The sequence below is a fragment of the Gobio gobio genome, assembly GCF_949357685.1.
Source record: "Gobio gobio genome assembly, chromosome: 20".
NCBI lineage: Eukaryota > Metazoa > Chordata > Actinopteri > Cypriniformes > Gobionidae > Gobio > Gobio gobio.
In genome coordinates, this window is record NC_137113.1 from 23118877 (window position 1) to 23134949 (window position 16073).

General features: G+C 38.5%; 2 protein-coding genes across 2 annotated transcripts in view; both read right to left on the minus strand.

Moving 5' to 3' along the window:
* Nucleotides 1–2212: 2212 nt before the first annotated feature.
* Nucleotides 2213–8282, minus strand: bambia (BMP and activin membrane-bound inhibitor homolog a). Its single transcript, XM_079801161.1, has 3 exons — nucleotides 7411–8282; nucleotides 5183–5461; nucleotides 2213–4355 (listed from the first exon to the last, which is right to left on the minus strand). The coding sequence occupies exons 1-3, from the start codon at nucleotides 7484–7486 to the stop codon at nucleotides 3928–3930; spliced, it is 783 nt and encodes a 260-aa protein (XP_079657287.1). The 5' UTR covers nucleotides 7487–8282; the 3' UTR covers nucleotides 2213–3927.
* A 5984-nt stretch (nucleotides 8283–14266) lies between these two features.
* waca (WW domain containing adaptor with coiled-coil a) overlaps nucleotides 14267–16073 on the minus strand; it is a 51701-nt gene continuing 49894 nt past the window's right edge. The window contains exons 12-13 of the mRNA XM_079801745.1: nucleotides 15813–15940; nucleotides 14267–15721 (exon numbers count right to left, since the gene is read on the minus strand). Coding sequence (XP_079657871.1) covers nucleotides 15652–15721; nucleotides 15813–15940 — 198 coding nt within the window. The 3' untranslated portion in view covers nucleotides 14267–15651. The remainder of the gene's footprint in view (nucleotides 15722–15812; nucleotides 15941–16073) is intronic.

The window sequence follows — 16073 nt, forward strand, 5'->3', positions numbered from 1 at the left end:
TCCATGTCCAGTTCTGATGCTCACATGCCCACTGTTCGCACTCGGCAGTGGACAGGGGTCAGAATGGGCACCCTGACTGGTCTGCGGCTATGCAGCCCCATATGCAACAAACTGTGATGCACTGTGTATATTGCGACACCTTTTAATCAGAACCAGCATTAATTTCTTGAGCAATTTGAACTACAGTTGCTCGTCTGTTTGATTGGACCACACAGACCAGCCTTTGCTCCCCACGTGCATTAATGAAGCTTGGCCGCCCATCACCCTGTCGCCGGTTCACCACTGTTCCACTGTTGATAGATACTGACCACTGCAGACCGGGAACACCCCACAAGAGCTGCAGTTTTGGAGATGCTCTGACCCAGTCGTCTAGCCATCACAATTTGGTCCTTGTCAAACTCACTCAAATCCTTACACTTGCCTATTTTTCCTGCTTCTAACACATCAACTTTGAGGATAAAATGTTCACTTTCTGCCTAATATATCCCACCCACTAACAGGTGCCGTGATGAAGAGATAATCAGCGTTATTCACTTATATATGGTGTAAATACAGTATATATATATATATATATATACTGTATATAATATTATCTCTCGATATATATACACACAGTATACCGTGTGTGTGTGTGTCGGATGTAATCAAATGAACTTGAGACTATTAACTTGATTGGCTAATCACACAGACATTACAATCAGATTGTTAAAAATAATGGCCCTTGAGGCCACAGAATGATTTAAATGTTAAAATTTGAATATTATCCATCTAAAGGAACGACGCCCAGAGGGTACATGGGGAGGGAGCTCAATAAAGCTGCACTCCTGAATAGAAGGACAGCAATGGCAGTTTGAAGTCAATTCAAAACAAATTAAGCTTGTAAAGGAGGCTCAGCCGGTGCCCTTGTTAAATTTGCATGTCAATACAAATGGCCATGCTGACTACTGCCACAGCAATGAGTGATGCAAACAAACCTCATGCTGCTTTTATACAGACCAGTGAGGAAATATGTGTTTTTTATATGATCTTACAAAACAAATCGCAGCATCTCATTCAAAACTCTCTCGATTCATTGTTTATTTAATAAAATGTAAATGTAAAAATATTATACCAGAGTGGCCAGAACATAAAAAAGTGAACAAAAATGTACAAATAGGGAGGGAAAATAAAACTAATTTTGAGACACATAGCACATTTGTGACCCTGGACCACAAAACCAGTCATAAGGTTTTTTTTTCTTCTGAAACTTGAATAAATAAGCTTTCCATTGATGTGTGGTTTGTTAGGATATGACAATATTTGGCTGAGATACAACAATACATTAAAAAAATCTGGTCCAAAAAAAATCTAAATATTGAGAAAATCACCTTTAAAGTTGTCCAAATGAAGTCCTTAGCAATGCATATTACTAATAATAATACATTTTGTATATATTTACGGTAGGAAATTTACAAAATATCTTCATGGAACATTACTTAATATCCTAATGATTTTTGGCATAAAAGAAAAATCGATAATTTTGACCCCTACGATGTTGGCTATTTCCACAAATATACCCGTGCCACTTATGACTGGTTTTGTGGTCCAGGGTCACATTTAGTCTCAGAAGCAGGTGATTGGCCATAGTGAAGCTGAGAACACAATGAGATCATTAGCTCGTCCAAACTCTCAGGCTTTTGTTATCATTAACCGAGCGCTAATAGTCCAGGGGGAGGCTAAACTCACTAATGCTAGCGCCTGTTAAGTGGACCGCCAGCTAATGGCGTCTTCCTGGGGTCTTGACATATACAGCAAGGTCAGCTGAGACACATGGGAGAGAGAGAAAGAGGGAGGGCAGGCGTGAGAGGAAGCTGCAGACAGGACAACACCAGCCAGAGTAATACTGGAAACATTTAAATGCATTAAGTTCAATATTATAACTTTGTTATAGAGCATTTTGAAGGAATTGGTATTTCAATCTTTTGATTCAACTTGTTAATATTACACTATAGCTTTGTATAACAATATAACTTTCTGTAAAGCTGCTGAGACACAAATTTGGAGCTATTCACAAAAAAGTATTTAAATGTTCTTTTGTGTAAATGTAAAATAAATGAATAACAAATAAAAACCTATGAAACTCATTGCATGAAATAATATATCAAAGAGTAATCTACAAACACATGATGCTAGAGCTTTTCTTAGAACAAACTTTACGTTCTAAGCCAATTTTGCAGTGACGTTTTTTTGTTTATTGATGTATGAACCAAGCTAACAGGGAATGTTTGCAGAAATCCGACAAGGTTTTGCTCTCAAATGTTGTTTACAAACAAATACATTTTTGTTCAAAGTTATCTAGTCTTTAATAATGTTCTCAAACTTAATTTTTTGTAGACTTTTCCCCTGAAACATTAATTAGAAGTTCATATAACGTTTTTTAAATGTTACTACTTGTTTCAAAATGTTCAGAGAACATACAAAAGTAACACTCCAACAGAACATTAAGAAATAACATTTTCATACCTTAAGGCCAAATGGAAAAGATAGCAAAACACTCTTAGAACATAATGTTTTGTTAGCTGGGAAGTCAGTTATCCTTAAGTTCACACAGGTGTCATTCATCACATCAACTATGTACATGTTACAACCAGAAAGTGTGCACTTTGTCTTAACCACTAGTTTTAACCACTATATCAATTGGTATTTTTATTTTGCCAAATATTTTGCTTAAAAAATGTGCTTGTAATAAGTGTTTAATATTTTCTAATAATTTAAGTTAAGTGTGCTTTATTATTTTTCTTAATTTAAAATAAGTTTTTTGTGGTTAATGTATAAAAACCTAACACTTTTTTTGCCCTTCACAAAAGTATTTTATAATATAAAGCAGTTTGTTATTTGCTCTCAAGGAGTTGATTTCACCAACAATCCTCAGAAAAAGAGGGGCAGCTGTCACGTGGAGTCTATGCCGTATGCACATCTTCTCCAATGAACTATATCACAGAGGAATGTTAGCAATTGCTGCTGTTCTTAAGGACATTTGGTGTGTGAAGCTGCAAGCATAATTTCAAAGTAGGTCAAAAAAAAAAAAAAAACAGTTTCACAGTTCTCAAATCTGCCCGTGATTTGTGGATTGTAAAGTCAAGCCAGAGTGCATACAAGGGAATTACTGTGTTCAGCGAGTGCAGGCAAAGGACTCTGAACTCACAGCTTACCGACATTCCCTCACTTACTAAATAAATACTCGCTCTACCTCCAGTATTAATCCCAAGAGAGCAGCCGAGAAAGCCAGAGAGATGTAATGTGTCCCTTTTGGAGGGGTTTCAGAGATGACGCAGTCAGATGAAGGGCACTACTTTAGAACAAGGCCTCTGTGTCAGTTTCCCTGCTACTGACTGATCTTCATCACTCAAACACACACACACACACACACACAGTTGAGTAGAGCTAAAAAACACAACAAGCAGAGGCGCGTGATTTGTTACAGTCAAGATTGGATTCTTTATTCATACAATTTGACTACAACAAACCTTATTTGTACCCTGGTGTCAGTGTAAAATTCTTCAAAAAAAGCCGCTTCGAATGCAGCTTTCCAACCATCCCATAGTCATCTTGTCCGTTTTATACAAATGTGCAAAATAAGACCGTCTTTTACGAATCCTTCAGTCTTCAGTGTCATTCCAGGATCCACAGGACACGGCCTGGCGGGTAAAGGGCGGGGTTTGCAGTCCTTAGCCCCGCCCACTTTCATATTCACCATAACCCCACAGTGACCGGCCGTTCTAATTCAAGTAAAGTGCTCTTTTGAGAAAACACAAAGATTTGCGTCCTTGAAATTTCTTCACTCTCTATGGAGACAATAAAATAACGCACAAAGCGGGACGATAATAAAATTATGACAGCAAACTACACGGTTACCCTTTTGTGCCCGAACAAAGAACTTCCGAGTAGTCATACGAACTCCAGCTTGCCGTGCCCCGAGTACATCCCCCAGTGCACCAGAGATAGTAGGCGTTCGCCTCCGCTTCCTCCTCCCGTGCACAACTCCGTCTGCCGCAGTTTATCACAGCCCAGACAACAGTTCTCATGTCCTGTTACCGGCACCATGCACTCCAAGTCCAGCTTGGCCACGTGGCCTTTCTTGGCATGGTGGTGTCCATGAAAACTGTAATGCAGGCGAGACAGCATCTGTTGGCGCTGGGCCTGTAGACGCTTGTTTTCGCTACGGAGCATTCGCAACGCCAGCATAATCAGCAGAACCAGGATAAGGCCACCCGCAATGGGAACCGCTATCACTGCCGCCCGGAACCACACCTCTTTAGCAGACGTTAACTCTTGCACTCTTGTGATCAGGTTCTGATTGGAGCTGTGGTATCGGTCTAGACAGAGAGAGAAAGCAAAGTGAGAACAAAGTGAGATTTGGAGAATGCACTGGAAATTAAAAACAAAAACAGCATGAGGCTTAATGCTAACATGTTACATTTATACTTGTTCCACTCTCTTTAATATCTCAGTGCACCTTTTTCATTAAACAGGATTATATTAATGTGATTCGAGCCGTCTGTCAAGGGACGCTGTGAGAAGCACATTCCAGCACAGTGGGAACGTTTCATGATCCACGTGCAATAAAAAGTATGTGATCTGAATCCAAGTGCTAAAAGGTAAACTGCCGGCTAGCCGCAAACTCACGCTGCACTGGAAACCATTAAATGTCAGCCTGCAGTTCGGAGCCGTGAGAACAGTAAAAGTCAATGTGTGCGCACATATATGTCTGATACTAAAGTATCTGTCACAAGGGTCCATGTTTGCACAGGATTGACGTCAGGCATCAGTAAAGATAATAGCCTACTTCGATTAGATAAAAAAAAAAAATCTACTCATAAGGGAATCACTGTGTCCTATTCAATGCCTGACATTCTGTACCAAGGCAGGAAAACTTAAGTAAGGCTAACAGAACAATTCACCCGGAAATTAAAATCATTCCAAACCTGTATGGCTTTTTTCTTTCTTCTGTGGGATAAAATAGTTCATTGTATGGACATTTTTCAAAATATCTTTTACGTTCCACAGACGAAAGAAAGTCATACAGGTTTGAAACAACATGAGGATGAGCAAAAGGATGAGAATTTTCATTAAAACGTGAAATACACCTATGATACAATCTACTCAGACAGCTTTCGTTTATTGTCACATTTGAGTATCTCACCTGTTGAGTCGCCTCGAGGGTGCGTTAGGTCATGCAGACCCCTGTAGTTACACATATCATCATGGCAACACTCTACGGGAGAAGAGCTTCCGCCGGAAACATCCAAGTTTTTGCTGGAGCACACGTCTGTGTTTAAAAGCGAATCTACACAGCCGTGCGTTAGAGGTGAGTTTGTATTAAGTGGGTCCAGGACCTTAGTGAAGCAGGCGTTGAGCTCAGATTTACACATGTATCCAGTGGCAACGCAGTGCGGTGCGTCACAGTAGCACCTGATCTCTCCTGCAAAACAGAGCAGTCATGTTAGTTAAAAGTGATCATCTTCTGTGATAATAGATAACACTGACATTAATGCACCATCTAGGATGAATTAAATCACAGCATATGTATATATTAAAATATAAATCTGTCCAGATGTGTTTCCGGGAAACTAAACTTTCTTTTGTTAACATTTTAGACTAGCACCAAAAAGTGAAAATTTGCCCCGTAAAGCGTGGGAATGCTGAAATTCCCATCACATCCATTCCAACAGAAATTGAGCATTTTACTAGGAAATCAAACTGTGCAGTTTCTCTAACATTACCAAGATGCTGAAACTGGTTAACTTTATTACCAGGAAGGCATTCTTCATGTCGCCAAATAGGATGTGAGGGGAAAATAAGCAATTAATGCTAAACTATTCTGATCTTATGCCAGAAAAAGCCAAAAAGAGACAGTGTTAACACAGTGCTCTGACTAAGTGTTTGTGTCAGAACACTAATATATGGCAATTCTGTTCAACACTGTAACTGTGTCATGGCATTTCAAGCAAGGGATCCTTTTAGTCTGTCTTATAAAACAGGAACCGTGTAGCTTATAATTAGTGGTTTGTTTGCCAAAGTCAATTTCTTTCAACCCAAATGGAAACTTGTAAAGGGGGGTGAGAGCAGGACTCCTTTTTCAGTTAGCACGAAAGCTCACTTGTGGTCAAACCTGGCATTAAGTCGGAGGGTAACTTTTAAAGGGACAGTTCACCGGGAAAAAAAATCCCTCGTGTTGTTTCAAACCTGTATAACTTTCTTTCGTATGTAGAACACAAAAGAAGATGTTAAGAACATCTCTTTTGTTGCATCTTTTTTCAATACAATGAAAGTGAATGGTGACTAGGACTGTCACTCTGCTTAAAATCTACTTTTGTCATACAGATTTGGATCGACATGAGGAGGAATTAATAATTGCTTCAAGGTTTCCAAAGATTTGGTGTAAAAATGTTCATAACGTGGTCAGTTACAAGACTACGGATTGTTTAACATTTCGCGCTTGTATTTTTCACGGTTAAAATATACGCTGTTTCCGTAAATGGTCGGTCAGTCCGAGATTTTTACCCACCGCCGAAGTAGCACTGCGCGTGGACGTGAAACAAAACACTAAACACACACCACGACACGAACACAAATAAACACGGCCTTTGTGTTGTTGTAAGCTGCTTGTGTACACGGTCCAAGGCTGGACTTACAAGTCATCTCATTAGTGTGAGAAATCACTTCAGTTCTTCTTATCAGTTAGGCTAAATTTATTTATTTAGTTTGAGACCGGTTGTTGTGCTTATCCAGTAATGTATAAATACAAAGCATATTGTTTTTGATACCACTTCCCAATCAATATTTAGCAAAGGCTCCGAAAATGACATAGCCTAGATGTGTTTTAGTGCATAATAGCTGGTCTAAAGTTAGCAATATTATACCACTATAGATCAGTAACTAAATAGCTCAAGATGTTTTTTGGAACATGTTAGCTGGTCAACCAGTCTTTAGCAGCTAGAAACATTTTAAACGTCATATCAACGTGCTTAAGAGACTATATATATATATATATATATATATATATATATATATATATATATATATATATATATATATATATATATATATATATATTCGAAAATGGACGAGCAAAGCTAAATCCGTTCTAAAGGCAGTTAACGCACAGTTGTAAGAGTGAAATTTTAAGATTTATAATGAGTTGTTAGCATATAAGTATAATTTATAACCTAGTAATGTTATATTAACATTGTAGCCACGCGTTGAGACGTCAGTTTTTGTTTTCGGCAAACAAGGCCATTAGCCAACACACAAGTGTTGAGAAATGTATAGCCTACATAAAAATTTTGAATGATTTTTTGTGTGTTTGAGCGCTGCAGTTTTAGATTATTTTAGCGAGTTAGTTCTAATAGTATCGTGTCTCAATGTTACCTTTCGCGAGAAGAACAGCCATCGCACAAAGTTCCAGCTGAAACCAAAGAGAAACCAGGCTGGAATGACGATCCATTTACAACTGCTTTTCCTTGTCTTGATACCCAGTGGCAAGACCCTCCGAATGGCTTGAGTACTTGTTACATATGTCCTACATTGATTGCTGCATTCCAAGGGATCTGTGATCTACTCTGTATCCGAACACAAACGGGCAAAGCCTGTGTCTTGTTCCATCAGAGACCAATGCCGAACTGCTGAGATCCGAGCTACAGGCACATTCCTTGTGCGTACGAAACCAAACCAGTCCGTCATGCGTAAGAAACACGAATATATAAAACTGAATTCAAAAACGGCTTCGTTAAATAATAATAAAAATAAATGAGACATGGACAACTATCCTCGATCCCGGAGCAGCGGATCACTCACTGGTCGGATAAACTTCACTGGATCAGTTTTTGGGCTGTGTAGCCACTCCCACTGGCACGTTCATTGGTCAGACACGTCGACTCATTTGCATACACCGTCCTATTGGCATTGGTATTGGTTCACACAGCGGTCATACAATTTGTCTTTCCGCCTACAGATGCTGCTGAGACAGAATCGCATGATGAGGCAGGTAGCAAGGAGAAAAAAAGATATAATAACATAATGGTTATTAAAATGAAAGCTGGTGTGGCCGATTACGAAATAGAAACCTAGCATATTGTGTCATCAAGATTTAAAGATCTTATCAAAACCATTAAGATCTTTGTAGGGTAGGCTAGTATTAATATGGATTTTATTTTTTTGAGGAACGCATTAAAGTCAGAAGTATGTTTCAGGGCTTTGTCAGCCATATGACAGTGTTTCCCAGGCTGCTGCAGGTCTGCACTAGAGAGTGGATGTAGGCGGGTCGGTTAGAGAAATTAGCAATCCAAAGAGGCACATGGCGCCAGCGAGACGACACAGACAGACAGTGACACTCAATTACCCCCCAGACAATCCCATGCAAAACACACAGAGCACAACGATCGATATCTCAACTGCCCTACCCGCCCTAATGTGTTGAGCACTTTGGTCAGGGCATGTGCTTCCCAATTGAAGGCATTTTGGGCAACCTTGAAACCATAAATAAACGAATAACTGTTGTACAAATGTAACCAAGCCTGCATTATGAAAATTTTAAGCCCCCCCCCCCCCCCCCCCCCCCCCCGTCAAACATAGCCTACGAAGTGTTTCTATTTCAAAATAAAACAAAATCCACAGTTAGAATAGGCTAATTAAAGTGTGTTTTGGTTAAAATTTAGTTCTGTAATTTATGTAAGTTTGAAAAATCTCATATTTGTGCATTTAAATGTTTTGTTGTGTATCATGTAGGCTATGTCTTATAGTGTAGTGGGGAAAAACAGCTGAAAAAAATGTCCTCCCATGTTATAGCACACTGTAAAAAATATTGTAACTTGCAATTGTTATGCTACTTAAGAGCTATATAGCTATATATATATATATATATATATATATATATATATATATATATATATATATATATATATATATATATATATATATATATATATATATATATATATATATATATATATATATATATATATTGTTTGTATGCATTAATGTAGGCCTATTTAATGTATCCCATTCAGTGGCGTTAAATAACAGTTAATACAACCATACGTTTATGAATTGTAATCTTCATAACAGGATTCACTTATACCTTTGTTGGAAAATGGGGATATAGCCTATGATTTTATCTTATTATTAATTTATTGAGGCAAGTTCATGGACAGCCTATGCCGTAAACCGAATTAAAATAAAACTTAGCCTACTTAAAACTGACTAAACTTTAAAAATATTAATACTTAATTCATTAAAACATGTCTTGAATGTGTGGGGAATTTGTAGATAGTATACTGTGGTTTATTAGCCTATAGCTGGAGGTAGAGACGGTCGGCAGTGCAGGAGATAGGGAAGTGTTTGATGATGAGAGACAGACTGGGAGACGCTCACTTCTGATAGACGGCCATCGATTCAGTGTCAAAGGCTAAAGACAAGCGATTCCGCTTCAGGGGACACATTCAGAGACCTACAGAAATTACCGGATTGACAGCAATTATCCTAATTGTTGGTAATTTCACAGAGGCGCCAGTTCAAAACCAGTCCTCCCTTCAAATGGTGCGATTCACACCTCCATAGACTAATCCAAGAGCCTATGTGAAACTGCCCTTCGGAACATCACTACTGATACTTCTAATGCCAGGGTGAGTTGTTTTTGGGGGAAGTTACTTTTTTTTTGCAGTCGTTCTTAATTCGACCCACTTTAGCTAATTCAGCATAGGCCTATTCACTTTAATGTTAAGTAGTTTCACTATGAATAATGACTTTTCAGTAGCCTATATATTTCAGTAATCCACTCTAAAGAACAGTCTAGTCTTACTAATTATGAGGAATCACAAGATAATGAGGAATACAGTAATCAAGGCTTTCATCAGTCTAAATGTTCTCAAGCACATTGCAATTTAACAAATAACACGTTTTTCGTAATAGCTAGTTTAAGTAGGGAACCCACCTTTTTAGAGACATGAGTCATGTTTTAGATAAACACTTAAAACGTCGTCAAAAAATTGGAATATCCGTTCATTAACATTTCAAACAACGGCGTTAGACGATTTGCAGTGTTTCAGTTTGAATGATCAGGCGCTGCTCTCTGGTGTCCATGAGTGGGATTGACCAACTCGGGGTTTTTTTTTCCGCCATGTCCTTGTTCAGGTTCTAGTTTGTTCAAAAAGCAACCACTTACCAAAACATTATTAGTAGGTTACGAAGAGGAGTAGATAAGAAACTGTACTGACATTTGCAGACTAATTGGATGATTTATGCACATGATAAAAATGTCATGTAGGGCGAATACAGGGAACAATTTTTGTTTTTGACTTAGTTGATCAAACATAATATAGATGGCTCAAGCCTTCAAATGGTACAATTTTAGATAGCTCTACACCAAGTTTTTTGTTTTTGTTTTTTACCATGGACCCCTCCTCGTTTAAGGACTTCCCATCCTAAAATTCAAAAGGCATCTATCTTTTATATACTGAAAAATAATAGTATAAATCTAAAACGAGTTCCTATTACGTTACATTATTATAGTAGTGCCCTCAACTAACATTGGCACCCTTGGTAAATATGAGCAAAGGCGGCTGTGAAAATAAATCTGCATTGTTCATCCTTTTGACCTTTCATTCAAAAAATTCTCAAAACGTTGGGGGAAACTCACATTATTAATATTTTTTTCCTCCAATGCATGTTTGGCCACAATTATTGGCACCCAATTATTGCAACCTCCTTTTCCAGAGATAACAGCTCTGAGACTTCTCATAATGCCTAATGAGTTTGGAGAACACCTGACCTGACAAGAGACCAGAGACCATTCCTCCATACAGAATCTCTCCAGCCCCATGTTGGTGCTTCTTCTCTTCAGTTCACCCCACTCATTTTCTATAGGGTTCAGGTCAGGGGACTTGGATGGTCATGGCAGTCTGGCAGAAGATTAATTTTGTGCTCAGTGACACATTTTCACGAGTTCACACTCAGCGTGTCTGGGGGGAGGACTCAGAATTTGGCCCGATCTCAGAGTACTCCCCCCATGTAAGTGGTGAACTAGAAGTGTGGAGAAGGGGTGGTGGAGGGATGCTGATAAACAGTCAACAAACGGAGGTAAGACTGCTGAATATATATACCTCTTATTGTTGATTGGCTGAGTGCTCTCCACTCCTCGTGTCAATTATCTGAAGGTGCTCCTCCCGGACTTTGTTAATAAACATTTTGTGTTGATTTTGATGTTTGTTTTGGATCATTGTCCTGTTGGAAGATCTAACCACTGCCCATTATAAGATTTATAGCAGAAGCGGTCAGGTTTTGATTGTTTATTTGTTGATATTTGCGAGAATCCATACCATGTATCTGAACAAGATGTCCAGGTCCTCCAGCAAAAATAGGCCCACAACATTAAAGATCCAGCAGTATTTAAAGAAGGGTAAGTTCACCCAAAAATTAAAATAATGTATTTTATTCCTCACCCTCATGCCGTTCCACACCCGTAAGACCTCTGTTCATCTTCGAGACACAAATGAAGATATTTTTGTTGAAATCCGAAGGCTCAGTGAGGCCTCCATAGATAGCAATGAAATTTACACTCTCAAGATCCTTTAATGTACTAAAAACATATTTTAATCAGTCCATGTGAGTACAGTGGTTCAATATTAATACTATAAAGCGACAAGAATATTTTTGGTGCGCCAAAAACCCTGAAATAATGACTTATATAGTGATAACTGATTTCAAAACACTGCTGCATGAAGCTTCGGAGTGTATCGAATAAGTGAGTCAATTCAGTGGTTCGGAGCGCCAAAGTCACATGATTTCAGCAGTTTGGCGGTTTAACACGCAATCCGAATCATGAATCGACTCGCTGATTCATAATGGTTCGAATCTTCATGAATCAGTGTTTTGAAATCGGCCATCACTATATAAGTCGTTATTTAGGTTTTTTTTGCTGCACCAAAAATATTCTCGTCACTTTATAATATTAATACTGAACCACTGTACTCCCATGAACTGATTTAAATATGTTTTTAGTACATTAATAGATCTTGAGAGTGTAAATTGCATTGCTGCCTATGGATGCCTCACTGAGCCATCAGATTTCAACAAAAATATCTTAATTTGTGTTCCCGAAGATGAACGAGGTCTTACTGGTTTTTTTCTTGAAACCCTCCAAAACAACATGTGGTAATGTAGGTGCTGTTTGAAACATTTTTTTTGTCTTTCTGACCCCAAGACTCAACTAATCTCTGCAATTCTCCATCTGTGATCCTTTGGCCACTCAGACTATCCTCACTGTGCATTGGGAAGATGTCCTCTTCCAGGCAGATTTGTAACATCTTCAGTTAATTTGGAACTTCTTAATTATTGCTGAATTATTGAGGAAATGGGAATTGTCAATGCTTAAGCTATATATTCTTACATTCGCATTCTATTTTGTGAAGCTATACGATCTTTTGCTGCACATCAGAACTATATTCTTTGGTTTTACTCATTGTGATGAATGATTAAGGGAATTTGGCCTTTGTGTTTCCTCATATTTATTCTCCTGTGGAACAGGAAGTCATGGCTGGACAATGTTATGCTCGTAGTCACCCTGTTATGCTAAAAACACAAATATGAATGGGCATATACTTCAGGCATATTTTACACGTAAGAATGTCTAGGGGTGCCGATAATTGTGGCCAACATGCATTGGAGAAAAACATTTATTTCATAATGTGAGCTTCTCCCCACTTTCAATTGTTTCACGTCAATGAAAGGTTAGAATTTTGTGATTTAAAAAAACTTTTTCAGATTTATGTTCACAGCCGCCTTTGCTCATATTTACCAAGAGTGCCAATAGTGGAGAGCACTGTATATTTTTTTTTACTCACTATATAATGTAGCTTACTGTTAAATGTGTTTTAATTTTTTTATTTATAATAATCAAATTTTTTATTTGTAACTTCATCTAATTGATGAATAACTTTTTAATCATTTAAAAATATTATTTGTTGTTTTTTTCTTTAGACTTTTCCACAGAAGGATATTACATAGGATGCAAATGCTTCCTCAAATATAAATATCTGAAATACATGCTTTGTTGTTATAGTGAATGGGTCTGAATGCCACTAGATAGCAATCTTAAAAAGCACATTTTCATAAGACTTTCCCCCCACCTTGTGTCATGCTTTAAAAACACATTGAGCATTTGATGTCGAGTTACTCGGCATGCCAGCATAACCTTCTCTTCACATCTCCAGACCTCAAGCTGAGGCACATCTGAGTCCTATAGGGAACAGACATCCAGGCTCACCGTTTCCCGTTTCTCTCGGCTTTGAACTGCTCTTAAATGATGTGACGCGTCATGCTGCTGATGTGCTATTAGTCGAGAGGCATTCAGCTATTTAAAGTTCATGGTTGTGTTCCAACCCCTGTTGTTTCTCTTTGTGTCCACTCCACACAGGCAGTATGACATTTATTTTTATTAAGTGTATAAAGTACAATCTGCAGTTGTTTTTATTCCACAGATGGCCCCCGTGTTGGAATATTCGGACAGACTGGAGAAGCATAGAACACGGGCCAGGTAACTTCAGTCCAAACCTGACATGATACAACCATTAAAATGGAAAACCTAAGAAATATCAGGAAGACAAAAAGCTAGCAAATATTCACAAATCTGTAATAACAATGGCTCCTGGTGGACATCACCACCTTAGAAAAAAGTAGGGATGCAACTATATTTAGAAGACCCCATTAAGCTGATCATTATTAGTGACCACAGCCAATAAATGACCTGTATTAAAATGTATATGGTTTTATATAGATAAATTAAAACATTAAATTCATGCTTGTTACGCTAAAAATGCATTTAGACATCGACATATTGACAGTGAAAATTTTAGTTTTAGGAATTGTGCTTTCGTCCATTATTAGTTAGCTTTTATTTTTTAAATATTTAATTTTAGCTTAGTTTTACTTCAACAAACTTATTTCAGTTAGTTTCCAAAGCATGAACAAATATTCATTTTGAGATTTGAAGTGTAAGAGTTTTTAAAAATGAACAGTTGATGATGGCAAAGTTCAATTAAACGTACAAAAAGGGGAAAGAGCATAAACAAAATATCCAATATCGACTGATAAATTAACAAGCAAACAAATATCAACTGAAACCCAATCTGGTAACCAAGCTTTAAGCTTATTTAAGCATAATTTAAATGAATCAGTTAAACTCGACATGGAAGAAATTAAAAGCAAAATGACAAAATACTGACCACAAAAACATTTTTAGTTTAGCATGTTTATTACAATACATACATTTCACATTTGACCTTCCGACCCCAGGTGACCCTGCCCTGACCCAGGTATAACAGGGTTAGTGATGTCCAGTCCTTGGCTGACCCTCAGTTTCCTGTTTTCCAGTAGCACTTTATCCCCCCCATTCCATCCAATCAGGGTGCAAAGGAAAATGCGTGGTAATAATTTATGAATACAACATATCTGATAGACTAGTAATCACTGCAACTTTAATAAAACTTTAACTTCATTATTACTTAGCAACTGTACATAGGAATGAACTCTGGTTTTTAACGCAAGTCGCCACAGCAGCTCACGCTCATTTTTTCCTTTTTCAAAGTACAGTTTTTTTTTTTTTTTTTTTTAAACAAAACAAGGGTACAGAAAAGAAATGAAAAGAAAAAAATAACCTGGAAAGATTAAGAGAAAAGAAAAGGGGATTCTGGGTGACAACCAGTCTTCATCTCCTGCCAAGGGAGGTGAGGGAGGGGAACGACATCGGTTGAGCTGCAGGAATGATACTTTTTCTCCTTTCTTTCTTGCTCACATTCACTCCATCACTTAAGCAGGCACTGGTGTTGACCATGGGCATATCGCTGGGCCATTAGGGGCAGGTAGGAGACCACTGAACCATTGTGGACAAAAATGATGTAAACCCCCTCGAAAGGCATGGGGTGAGGGAATGAAACCATTATAGTGCAACCAGAGAAAGAAATAAACTAACCAAATAACCATGTAGCATTACTACCATTTTTCATATGTAGCGAGAGAGAAATGAACTGGTGGACACGTGTGCAGAGTCGTGAGAAGACAGTGTGTGCATCATCGTCCTCCTTAAACGTCCCGGTCGACTAGTCCACCTTTTCCATGCAGGTCTGGTACATGCTCAAGGCAAATGGTTCACCGATCGTATAACTGAAGAGCATTTGTTTTCTTTTGTTTTTTTAATCATGTCATTTAAAAATCTGCAGTCAAGAGTTCTACATATGGTGACAATGAGGGCACTTGAGATCCCAGTCTGCCTCGGTGCTGATTAGTTTAACGTTTGGATGTCAAAAGCTTTGATAGGCATGTCTTCCCATGGCTTCATCTACAAAATATATTTACAACATGGAAATAACATCTACAAATAATCTACATGTACAGGGACAGGGCAGCTCCTCTGAAAACCTCTCCGCACCCCTCTCCCCTCCCCCCTCAGTCCAAGCAAGACCTCGCTGCAGTTTGTTTAATGTAAGACTGGGCCCAGAGCAGAACGCGACAGAACTTTGGTTCTCCAGGGTTCCGCGCGCATGAAATGGGTTTTGCCCACTCATTCACCTACCCCCTCTCTCCTCCTGTTTCAAGACCACATCGAAAACTCAGAGTTCCTCAAACCATGAAGGAATTTTGATTCTTCAACTTTTCAAGTTCTTTAATTTGTTGTCTCAAAAACAGTATCCTGTCGAGAGAGAGAGAGCAAAGTTAGTACATTTGCTCAACAATGGCCGGCACATGCACATGACAATGCTATACGAGAAAAAGAAACGCACCTCTGCTCGCGCAATGTGGCCTGGATCTCGCACACTCGCACCAGTGAGCGCAGGTTCTTCAGCTCTGTGCAGTTCTCTGACATGTAGATGCTGCCCATGGTGTGAGCCTCTTCACGTAACCGCGAAGCCTGGACAGGAGAGCCGCATGCGAATCATTAGCAATGCAACAAAAAGTTCAATATTTTGTCACACAATGTTTTGTGTGGTCTCAACACTTCATGGCTCAGATGTTGTGCGCCATTTTTCAATGAGACCGTATAT